At 47.0% G+C, this 12,663-nt stretch overlaps 1 protein-coding gene across 1 annotated transcript in view; it reads left to right on the forward strand.

The window, feature by feature from the left end:
- Nucleotides 1-3,269, forward strand: part of PAIP1 (poly(A) binding protein interacting protein 1) — a 48,235-nt gene extending 44,966 nt beyond the window's left edge. The window contains exon 11 of the mRNA XM_025179674.2: nt 1,326-3,269. Coding sequence (XP_025035459.2) covers nt 1,326-1,419 — 94 coding nt within the window. The 3' untranslated portion in view covers nt 1,420-3,269. The remainder of the gene's footprint in view (nt 1-1,325) is intronic.
- Nucleotides 3,270-12,663: the final 9,394 nt, after the last annotated feature.

The raw sequence follows: 12,663 nt of genomic DNA on the forward strand, positions 1-12,663 counted from the left end.
AAAGAAAAACCCATGCCTGGCCTATGCAGCCGATTCAGGCTCTCAGGACTTGGAATGCAGACTCTTAAATTGCTGTGTAGGACTCCTGGCTAGGGCTTGAGCTCCAGGACTTATGGAGTGGGAGAGCCCTAGAGCTCAGTATCTACCCAAAGCTCAGAAGTTTACATAGCAATGAAACAGCCCTGTGTCCTGAGCCCTGGAAGCCCATATCTGGCAAAAGCCGGGCCTGGGTTTTTCTTGCTTCATAGACGTATCCTTAATGTATGCATAACTCCGCATGCATGGGCTGCATTGCAGGATCACAGTCTTCAATTATACTCAAATTATGCATAATGTTTAGTTTAAGTAGCAAATTTTGAAGCTGTAGAATCTGAATACACATGACCTAACAATCTACTCCAACTGGAACAAATTTGTCACAATACATAAATAAAAGTTGAATATGATATTTTGAGCTGGAAAGTTGGCAGAATAATCTAGCATTTTGTTACCTATACTTCTAGATCAGCAAGCATGCATTGCTGAATTTGTTCAGGAAAGTTGTTTTGGGTCATAATATTCATTCTGAAATTTAAAAGTTTTTGTTCACTCATTTAAAGTGAGCTCAAAAGAACCCTGTAGACCAAAAATGGCTTAAGTAGTTGTAAAATTAATACTGCTGTTGGAGTTGTGCTGTTTTAAGTACTCAAAGATCATGGAATGGCAAACAAAGTTGTAAGTATAGTATGTGTTCAAGTGAAAACATTGGAGAAAGCAGGCTTCTCCCCCCACGCCCCCCAAGCTTTATGCCAGAGCCGGTAACTTATATGACTTTATAAGATTCAATGGTGACACATCATAAAGTGAAGAATAGTGTGAAACTATGATATCTTAGGGGTAGCCGTGTTCGGCTGGATTTGCAAAAGTGACAAGGAGTCCTGTGGCACCTTATAGACTAACAGATGTCTTGGAGCATAAGCTTTGCCCATGAAAACATATGCTCCAATACATCTGTTAGTCTATAATGTGCCACAGGACTCCTTGTCGCTTATGATATCTTAGGTACCTCAGGATATAGTTTTGGTTATTTAGTAGGTGTCCCTCTTCTACTTAATTACCAAACATTGTCCCAACATAACAGTGTATTTTCTTTGACTTGACTTTTTTTTTTTTAATCCTTGATTAGGGTTGTGGTATATTGATTATTTTTGAAAACACATTTTTGTCTCCAAATAATACCTTGATATTTAATGTTTTATGTTTTTTAGCATATTTATCTGTACAGTTTTCTTTAAGAAAACTAGTTATAGTATAACAGCAGCTCTTTTTTAAAATTGTTTTTGTAGGTACTTTGATGACATTGACGATGAGATGGATCCAGAAATTGAAGAAGCATATGAAAAATTCTGCTTAGAATCGGAACATAAGAGAAAACAGTGAGATGTTAGACACAACGTTAAATTAATAAAGCAGTTTAGGTTTGATTAGTAAACAGGGGAAACCAAGAGAACTTGGCACGCGTATACCAAATTAAGGATGTTGAGTTTCTCTGAGTATTAAAGTTATGCAATTTCCACTTTCTTAAACTTAATCTGCCAAAAATTGTAAACTTATGCCCTGTAACTTAAAATGTTGTGTATATATCATAGTTTATTTTATGTACAGTTAAATGAACAATGTTTTGGCTGCAATAAAATTGTTTTGAAAAAAATCACATGGAAATAAAATTTTACTAACTGGGAACTGTTCCATTAAAATGCTAAATTTCTCTTGGAAAAATGAGAACATTGTGTTTAAAAATAAATTGCTCACTTATTTTAGTCTACATTAGGATTGCCTCCCCCTTTTTATCATACAGGTGTTTTCTGGTATTACGGATTTTTAGGTTTGGAAACATAATTGCAGATGAGTAAATTTTTAAAAAATGTGTATCACGATCATGAAAAAAGCTAGTTAATTCTTTTCCAGCATATGTGGCAGTATTTGGGATTGTTTTCTGGAAAAAATATTTTTAATGTGTGACATCGTTACACAAGCACTGTTTGGAAGCCAGCTGCTTTAAGGATACTTGCCTATTTTCAACATTTACAAGCAGAAGCATCTGCTAAATATTTTGCATTCTTTTACAAGAATACATTAGTCTTACTAAGTTTTAGCCCATCTTCTACTGTGTGCAGCTTTAAATCTATGTATTCTTGAATGTGATTAACATATCTATCCTTCTGAGACCTAGGACCAGTGATGTAGCCAGAATGGGACTGGTATGTGGGCCCCGACTTTGGATGGGTGGGCAGTGACTCGGGGGTAGTAGCCATGGGGCAGCCTCTCCCCTTCCCAAGCTAACTTTGGAAAAGGGGGAGGGATAGATGCTCTGGCCAAGGGCCTCACAAAAATCTGTGCTCTTTATCCCTCCACACCCAGTTTGCTTCCCCTCACTCTCCTGCCAGGCATGGGGGTGTGGAAGGGGCATGCCCCAGTCCAACTGCCCAGTGCTCAAGGAGAGTGGAGTCAGGAGCTTGCCCTGCTCAGTCGACCAGCACTCCCAGCATAGGGAGTAGAGTTGGGACATGGAGTCTTGCAATCCCCCATTGCTGCTTCCTGTCAGGAGTTCCAGGCGATGGAACTACAACTGGCTTCCAACGCTGCTCCCCACTGGAAGTGTGAGGCAGCAGAACAGGGCCTGACCCTACAGGAGCATTGGGAGGAGAGGGGACAGTCCCCTGCATTCCAGTGGGAGCAGAGGCAGGGCTGGGGGTGGGTGCGCCTAGATGTTTGAGTGGGTCAAAGCCCACCCATGCCTGCTCATGGCTGCGCCCCTGCCCAGGACACTTTTTCCTCTAATTTATACACTTTATTCTGTTGATCCTATAGTTTGATTTGTATCCATTTTTAAATTTGAGATGTATTAACAAATTTTGCTGTCTGCTGCTGCTTGTATCCAATCTAATCATTTGTAGTTTTTCTGAAATACCCAAAGACCATTATTATTGCCTATCATTAAGTTCTAGTGATTCATGCTGTTTGGTATTGGATAGATGAAGTAAAACCTATTACCAAACTTAAAATGCATGTTTCCAACTTCCCAAGAAGCAAGTAAAATAGCTTATGTAAAGAAAACACGTTGTAAATATGCATGTAAATAGTTCTGTTAATATTGCACTGTAATACATTTGGTACAATAATTTGTGTGTCAGCTAATCCAGTTAGCATTGACTATGTTTTTTCTCTCTGTTACCTGTTAGCATATTGGTTGAGATTAAGTTTTGAAAAATAAAATTTAACTAGCTTTGTTTCCTTTGGAAGATTTTCATTTTTTCTTTTCTTTTCCTGTCTTGTTTGTTTTTTGTTGTTGTTGTTTTTTTAAGAAGTCTGACTAGAATCTTTTTTGTTTCCCCAGGTTTTTTTAATAGTATATATGTACCAAGTAAATATGGATCAACATAATATCTCCTATTCAAACATTTATCTAATTACACCTGCAAGATGGCAGCAAAATAAAATTTTTGATTACACAACTACATTAAGAAATGATTTGTTATACAGATTTCAAAAGCAAATTTATGAAAGGACAATACATATATAGCGGTATATTAGCATTTTTAAATATCTATACACAATCTGGAATTAGTAGGTAAGAGTAAATTACATTTCCCTTACATTGTGCAGAATAGATATTGCCACTTTCTCAAATACAAGTACCTCACTATACATTGATGCATTGTAAAACTGCATTGTATGTTTGCAGTAAATCATCAGGGATCCTGCCTTACTGCACAAAATTGCCAAAATTTTCTTCACTTGAAAAGTAGATGGCTTATGTATGTCCTACCTACATGCAGAGATACAGTATGTATTAGATGTGGACTCTCTTATGCCATTGGACATGTGTACCTATAGAAACATTTTTAATTGTTTCAATATGGGTTTCGTTAAGTTATGGGATTAATGTCAATGATAGAAATGCCAAGGTTCTGCTTTAGAGTAGAACCTCCAAGTTATGAACACTGCAGTTTACTAGTCCACCACAAGCCTCATTTGGAACCAGAAGTACTCAAGGAGTTACCAACAGAGATTTTTAAAAAGTATATGCAGTACAGTCCTGTGAATATAAACTGCTTTAAAAAATAAAGGGGCAGCAGCATTTTTCTTCTGCATAGTAAAGTTTCAAAGATGTATTAAGCCAATGTTCAGTTACAAACTTTTGAAAACTATACTGTTTTGTTCAAAGTTATGAACATTTTAGACTTACAAACCACCTCCATTCCCCAGGAATTTGTACCTCAAGATTCTACTGTATCTGCTTTTGGGTTTTCTTTAAAACAAAATTATTTGGATACATTCATGCACAATGTTTATAAGAATGTTTATTGTATTAAATTTGAATAAAGGTATTAATGTAAAAAAAATATTTTAATGCTTACAATACAGGCAGTCCCCGACTTATGCGGATCCGACTTATGTCGGATCCGCACTTACGAACGGGGCTCTCGCCCCGGAGGTCGAGGTAGCGGATTGCTACCTGCGAGCTCCGGGGCGAGAGAGCCCCGTTCGTAAGCTGCTCCGGTGCCCCTGGTCTGCTGGAGACCATCTCCAGAGCAAAGCCTCAGAAGCGCGGGATCCGCCGCTGCTGCCGCTTGAGTCCTGAAGCCTGTGGTCTGCTGGGGACGGTCCCCAGCAGACCACAGGCACCGGGACTGAAGCCGCAGCCGTGGGGGGGGGGTCCCGCGCCTCTGAGACTTTGCCAGAGCAAAGCCTCAGAGGCGCGGCACCCCGCTGCCGCTGCTGCTCTGCTCCCCGTGTCCCTGGTCTGCTGGGGGGGGGGGGCGGATAGTGTGCCCCCCCCCCCCCCCCCAGCAGACCAGGCTTTTGTTTTGGACCCTGGAGCAGAGCAGCTGGGGCGCTGCGGATTGGTCCTGCAGCACCCGCTCTGGGCACTACTGGACCAACCCTGCAGCACCCCAGCTGCTCTGCCCCAGGCGTCCTGATTCAGCCGCTGCTGGTCAGTTTCAGCAGTGGCTGAATCAGGATGCCTGGGGCAGAGCAGCTGGGGTGCTGCTGGGTTGGTCCAGTAGCGCCGAGGAGCAGTGCTACTGGAGCAACCCCGCAGCACCCCAGCTGCTCTGCCCCAGGCGTCCCCAAGTCAGCTGCTGCTGAAACTGACCAGCGCTGACTACAGGAAGCCCAGGCAGAGTTGCTCTGCCCCGGGCTTCCTGGAATCAGCGCTGATCAGTTTCAGCAGCAGCTGACTTGGGGAAGCTTGGGGTTCTTAAGTTGAATCTGTATGTAAGTCAGAACTGGCGGTCAGTTTCAGCAGCGGCTGAATCTGGACGCCAGTTCCGACTTACATACAGATTCAACTTAAGAACAAACCTACAGTCCCTATCTTGTACGTAACCCGGGGACTGCCTGTACTGCAGAATTAGGATTAAAAATTAAACATTGGAGTCAGAAAAAGCAGTTACGATTGATCAACCTTTAAAAGCTTGTTTAACACCCCTCTGGTTGTGTGGTTTTGATTTGTTTTTTAAATGAGGCCTTTTTTTATAGTCATTGGAGTAGTATCACCTATATTTCTCCTTACTGATCCAGCAAGAGTTTCCTGTTTCCCTTGCTGTCTCCTCTCTTGGATGGAGTTCTGGGTCTCACTCCCTTCTGAGAGTTCCCTGCCTTCACTGTTTTATTCCCAACTAGACACAGGCTAGCTAACAAGCTTTTCAGTGAAGTCTATTTAACAAAATAATTAGCAGCAGTTAGGTTACCACTAGTACTTCCCGAGCAAGCATTACACAGAAAACACTGAAAGCAGTAAAAGAGTCTACATGCTAATGAGCTTGCCAGAAATCCCACCCCAGCATGAATTCTGGCACAAGTCCTTCAAACCTCCAAAGGGGTCATTTTTGTGATTACAAGTTCATAACTGCCTTAGCTCAGAACCAGTAATTTTTAAAAGTTTTGTTCATTATACAGTTCAAGGGTCTTTGATCTGGAATTTTTCAGGAAAATGTAATCAACAGACAATGGATTTTTCTCAAGGCACAGCTTCAAAGAGAGAGACTCAGAGCAAAGTCATTGCAGTCACCTGAGCCCCAGTGTTTCCTAGAAAATCCATTCCAACATTCCTGATGCTTTCTAGAGATTCCATTAGTTTCCAAGAGACAGCACATACCATTCCTAAAAAAAATACACAATTGGATTTTTAATACAGGGAATCCTGAACTTAATTCAAGTGTTACTTTGTTACATCTGTCACAATAATAAAGCCTCTCATATAGAGGTTTTAAAGTGAATGTTAAACTGATTTTGATGTTTTCTTTTTCCCCCGTCTTTACTTGTGATTGTAAACGGGATGAATTCCAAGTTGAAGATTGAACAGGTAGAAACCAGCAGGCAACTGAACAGTGTTTCAGGTGCTAGCCGAACTCACTAACACAATCAAAATTCCAGTCTACTTTCTGTTGGGGTTTTTTGTTTTTTAGTAAACAAGTTAGTAGCAGAGTTTCATCAATTAGGTTTTAAATTATCCACCAAAATTATCTATTTTCTTCAGGGGTTTGATAGGAATATGCAATAAAGTTGCTTGTAAAAATGTTTCTGTAGGACCACAATGAGTGGTGAAGTAAGGACCTTTATCATGAGTTGCCCATTTCCTATGTAAGTTTTATAGCACATTCTTCACTATGCTGTTTTATCCAGAAACCATGTTGTTTTCTTGCTCCTCGATTGCTTCCCCAATTACGTGTGATTGGACAGTAGGAAAATGTTACTATTACTCCCACCAGTGAGCTGGCTCCAGAAAGCCATCACAATCACTTTCTCTAGAGTTGTAGAAAAAAACAGCAAGCAAATGGTCTGGTAGCACTTTATAGACTAACAAAATATGTAGATGGTATCATGAGCTTTCGAGGGCACAGCCCATTTCTTCAAATGACCGAAGTTATGATTAGAGGATAAGGAAACTCAAAATAAATAGGAGAAGGGGAGAGGGAAGGGGAAAGAAAGATGTTCTGTCGCCCACCCCCCTACCTCTATGCATAAAGTATCAGGAGAAAGGTTGCTAAACCTGAGTAGATAAAGATCAAAGTCAGTGGATGGCTAATAAAGATAGAATAGCATTCAGAAAGTAGTTAGCTCCTTCATTGATAAAGGTTCCACCACCCCATATCTTGATTAAGTCCATAATTAATTGAATTGAATTTGCATATGTATTGTAATTCCTAGCTTTCCCGGTGGATTTGTCTTGAAGAACTGGCCTGTGACAAGACCGCCACCTTCAGATCTGTGAGATTATGGTTAGGTAAACAGAAATGTTCTGCCACTGGCTTCTGAGTATTTTCTTTACGTATATCCAATTTGTGTCCATTGATTCTTTCACGTAGAGAACATGCAGTTTGACCTATATATAAGGGTGTGTCTAGACTACAGAGTTTTGTCGACAAAAGTGGACTTTTGTCGACAAAACTATACCTGTGTCTACACTACCGCTGAGTTCTGTCGACATAACGTCGACAGAACTCAGCAGTTTTGTCGACGCTGGTAAATCTCATTTTATGAGGCATAACGCCTTCTGTCGACAGAGTTCTGTCTACAGAAGCTGTTATTGCATGTAAACTGTCCTTGCGTCTACACTGCCATGTCGACAAAGCAGCTTGCTTTGTCGACAGAACTGAATGTAGTGTACACGCTCTTTGTCGACAGAAGCTTTGTCGACAGTATCTGTCGACAAAACTCTGTAGTCTAGACGTACCCTAGTAGAGGGGCACTGTTGGCATTTGATGGCGTAGATCAAATTACTAAATGAGCAGTCAAATGACCCTTTGATTTTGTGGCTAGTGTTTGCTCCAGTGATGAATTCATCTGTGTAGTTATGTGGGCAGAGTTGGCACCTTTTCTGTTGCAGGGCCAGGTTCCTGGAGGCTTATGATGTGGTTGTGTGGCATGGTTATCAGAAAGAATACATTTCAGGTTAGGGGGTAGTCTGTAGGCAAGAATAGGTCTTTCTCCCAAGGCCTCTTTGAGCATCTGACAGTAGCTCTGTTTTCTGGTGGTATTATCTATATTTGTGGATTAGGGCTGTTAATTGATGCCTGCAATTAATGCAGGACAGGATTAATGCATTAATTGCAGTCATTAATGCTGCCTCTGAAGTACCGCTTCAGCACTTCAAAGGGACAGTGCAAGTGGAGCTGGGGATCAGCTGGAGTCCCCAGCTGACCCTGAGCTCCATGCAGGGCTACTCCATTGAAATGCTGCTATGGTGTTTCAAAGGGGAGTTGCACATGATTAAACGCAAATTTTTTAATCGTGTGATTAATCATGATTAAAACATGTAATCCCTTGACAGCCCTAGTATTTATACTTCTCCCAAGTCATCAGTCCAAGTTTCCACTTCTTATAAGCTTCTTTTTTGTGTTTAAGCTCAGAAAGGATTTCCTTGGTAAGCCAATCTGGTCGCCTTCCACATTTGCTTTTCTTCTTCGAGTGGTTGCTCATGTCCATTCGAAGTAGGTGTGCGCACCGCGTGCACCACGTCTTCCGGAGCGTTTTCCCTAGCGGTACCTGTAGCGCCAGCGGGGCACCCTCTGGAGTGGTGCCGCCTTGGCGGGGCATAAGTACCCCTGCCAGCGCTGCCCCACCTCAGTTCCTTCTTGCCGCCGTGTTGGTCATTGGAGCGTCTCTCTCTCTATAGCTGTTAGGCTTAGATAGTTAATGGTTCCCGTTTCTCACATTGTAAATAGTTGTGTAGTTAGATAGTTAGGTTTTTTGTTTTTTGTTCCTTCCCCCCCTTGGGGGTAAGGAATGCCAGGGCCGCAAGGCTTCAAGGCGTGCGCTGACTGCAGGAAGTTTATGCCCAGAGGGGGCCCACACGACAGCTGCCTTAAGTGTCTGGGTGAGGCTCATTTGGCAATTGTCTGCAAAATCTGCAAGTCTTTCAAGCCTCGTACAAGGAAAGAAAGAGTTTCCCACTTGAAGTTTCTCCTCATGGAGACGGCGCTTCAACTGGCACCACCGGACCAGCCTGCGGTGCACAGCGCCCCGGCCTCCATGCGCGAGGCCGCACACCGACACTGGGCATCGACGTCAAGATCCCGGCACCGGTCTCGCTCTCCACCATCTAAGAAGGTGAAGAAGTCCTGGGGCAGGTCTCCGTCTAAGAAGCCGACGTCGGCTGGACACCGCACCGGCAGTTAACCGGTGTGTGTTTCCCCTCCGGTGCACCGTCGGCACCGAGGGGTCTAGTGAGCCTTGGTCGCCTGCCCTCTCATCTCCCGTCTACGCCGGACACCTTTGAAGTGGTGCAGGACCTAATAAGTCTTACAACCTCCCTTCCGTCGTCGGTCGACTCGGACGGGTCGAGGTCGCCCCCGGTGGAAGCTCGGAGGGCACCGCCGTCGCCCATGCATGGCCAGGTTCGGCATGCTATGGTGGCTTATGCGTCGGGACCAACCCCAATGGGGTCGGTTCCCGCTACTACTATGGCACCCTTCACGACGCCGAATCATCATTCTCAGGGAGCTTCGAGCCCTGGCAGGTCGTTGCTTTCCAAGTTGCCAGAGCTCCGCTTGGCCGTACCGGTGCCATACCCCCATTGCCATGTGGGCTCCCAGGAGTCGGCGTCCGTCTCCGTGCCGGCATCGACCCAGTGGTCTACCCCGGTACCGGGCCTGGGCACCCCGGTACCGTTTCAGTCGGGCACGACTCAGTCGGCATCAAGCCTGAGCAACTCGGTGCCGCACCTGCTCGCCACGTAATCGGCACCGGGCCTGAGCACCCCGGTGCCGCAGCTGCTGGCCGCACTATCGACACCGGGCCTGAGCACCCCGGTGCCGCAGCTGCACGCGACGCACCCGGCACCGGGCTTAGGCACCCCGGTGCCGCAACTCCAGGCATCGCAACCGACACCAAGCCTGAGCACCTCGGTGCCGCAGTTACTGGCGATGCAGCCGGCACCGGGCCTAGGCACCCCGGTGCCACAAATGGTGCAGCCAGCACCGAGCCTGAGCACCTCGGTGCCGCAAATGGCGTCGCAAACGGCACCGGGTTTGGGTACCCCGGTGACGCAGTTTCTGACGGGGCAACCTGCACCGGGCCTGGGCACCCTGGTGCCACAGTTGACTGGTTCAGCGGAGTTCACCGCACCGGGTCTGGGTCCCCCGGTGCTGCAGTTATCAGCGGCCCTTACGGCACCGGACATGGGTCCCCCAGTACCTCAGACGGCACGTCTTCGCTGCGCCCACACGGGCAAGCTGGAGTCAATGGCCAAGTTTGCACCACACTCCTCGTCGGCTCCCCCTTGGCCTGAATCCGATTACTCTTCGGATTCGGACGCGGTGTCGGTGCGGTCAGGGTCTTCGGGAGCTTCCTCAACCCACAGGTCCAGATCCAGGCACCGGAGGGACCACAACCAGCAGATGTGGCCCCCTCATCTGCAGTGGCCCTTTTGGACTCCCTGGGCCTATCATCAGTGGCAGGGACAACCACCACCATCTATGGGGTCAGAGGCTTCAGGGCACCGTTCCCGCCCCTCTGCGTTCCTGTCTAGGGCGGCCCCCTTCCCCCTTCGAGTGCTGCAACAAGATCCTGCGGCACCGCAACCACCGGTACTGGAGACAGGCCCTCCGGAAGCTCAGACCATCCAATCGGCTCCGCAGTTGGTCATGACCGCTCCCCTGTTGATTCAGGAGTTGTCGTCGTCGTCATCCTCCCCCGATGAGGCACTGGCAGACCCAGCGCCCAGGCTACCATCAATGGATGCCAGAGCACATCAGGACCTCCTGCGGCACATGGCTTCCAACCTGGCTGTCCCGGTTGAGCCCATAATTGAGGATACCGATCCAATAGTAGACATCCTCATTGAGGACACCCCTGCGCGTTTCGCTCTACCGCTCAATAAAACTGTTTCAAAAATTACTAATGCCCTGTGGCAAATGCCAGCAACTCTGACTCCTACCCAAAAAGGGGTAGAAAGGCGTTATTTCGTCCCGCAGTCGGGTCACAAATTTCTTTACTCCCAGCCCATCCTGGGATCATTGGTCGTACAGGCCGCAGCCCAAAAAGAAAGGCTTCCCCAGCCCGGGCCTTTGCCGAAGGCAAGGGAACCTAAGAAGCTGGACCTGTTGGGCCGCAAGGTCTACGCTACTGGTGCTCTGCAGCTCCGTATCGCTAACCAACAGGCAATGCTGAGTAGGTATGCTTTCAACACCTGGCAGGCGGTCGAAAAATTTAGAGACCGACTCCCGATGGAGGACCACCAGGAGTTTGCAGCTATGGCTTCCGAGGGTAAAGTCATTACACGAACTGCCCTCCAAGTGGCTTTGGACACCGTGGACTCGGCAGCCCGCACCATGGCGACGGGTGTCGTTATGCGCCGTGGAGCGTGGCTCCACGTCTCAGGGATTCCCTCGGACGTGCAGCATACCATACAGGACTTGCCCTTTGAAGGGAAGGCCTTGTTCTTGGAGCACACAGATTCCAGGCTCCATACCCTAAAGGACACTAGGTCAACTTTGAAGTCCTTAGGCATACATACGCCAGCCACGCAGCGGCGACAAATGCCATATAGGCAGCAGGGTAGAGCACAGCCCCAGGTCCCCCGTGGGGATTTCTGGAGGCGCCGCTCCCGAGCCTCCGGTGGAGGTTCCTGGGCGGCTGCGCACCCTCAAGGGCCTAGGGGTCGACATCGTCGCCCCAGGTCAGATTCCCAGCGGGCAGGTCCCCACGGCCCTTCCAATCAGGGCAAGCCTCAATTTTGACATGGTATTCGAGAGTCCCGTACCAGTCTGCTACCCTGGGCCCGAATAACATCAGATGCCTGGGTCCTGAACATTGTACATACGGGCTATTCTATCCCGTTCCTGGGCCCACCGCCTTCAAAACCCCCTACCCTGTCCCTAATAAGGGACACCCCTCACGAACACATCCTGTTTCAGGAAGTGGGGGCACTCCTCGAAAAAGGAGCAATAGAAAGGGTCCCCCCCTACTCCTGTTATTTTGTCATCCCAAAACCAAAAGGGGGAGTTCGTCCTATCCTGGACCTTCGATACTTAAACAAGGTGGTGGTAAAACACAAGTTCAGAATGGTGACTTTAGCCTCGGTCATCCCCGTGCTACAAATGGGCGACTGGGTACGCGACTCTCCATCTAAAGGACGCCTACTTCCATGTGGCTATCAGGCCCGGTCACAGGAGGTTCCTCCGGTTTATGGTGGGCCGTTACCATTTTCAGTTTACGGTACTCCCCTTTGGGTTATGTACTGCACCAAGGGTATTCACAAAATGTATGGCTGTGGTTGCCGCCTTTCTGCACAATCGAGGGGTACACGTGTTCCCATACCTTGACAATTGGTTAATCCGAGGTCGCTCGTACGAGCAGGTAGAAGCTCACGTATCACTCATAAGAGCTCTCTTCCTAAGATTAGGGCTCATGATAAATGTCGAGAAGTCATCCCTGACCCCCTCCCAGAGCATAGAGTTTGTGGGAGCCCTCCTCGATGCGAAGGTGGCAAGAGCGTTCCTGCCCCACAGCAGGTTCCTCTCCATAGTGGAGCTGATTTCAGAACTAACCCAGTCCCCCATCACGACTCCTCGGGTCTGCTCCAGGCTCCTGGGCCATATGGCAGCATGCACTTACACGGTGCGACATGCCAGGATGAGGATGAGACCTCCTCAGGCGTGGTTGGCGAAGGCC

The sequence above is a fragment of the Pelodiscus sinensis genome, chromosome 6 (assembly GCF_049634645.1).
Source record: "Pelodiscus sinensis isolate JC-2024 chromosome 6, ASM4963464v1, whole genome shotgun sequence".
In the NCBI taxonomy this organism is placed as follows: domain Eukaryota; kingdom Metazoa; phylum Chordata; order Testudines; family Trionychidae; genus Pelodiscus; species Pelodiscus sinensis.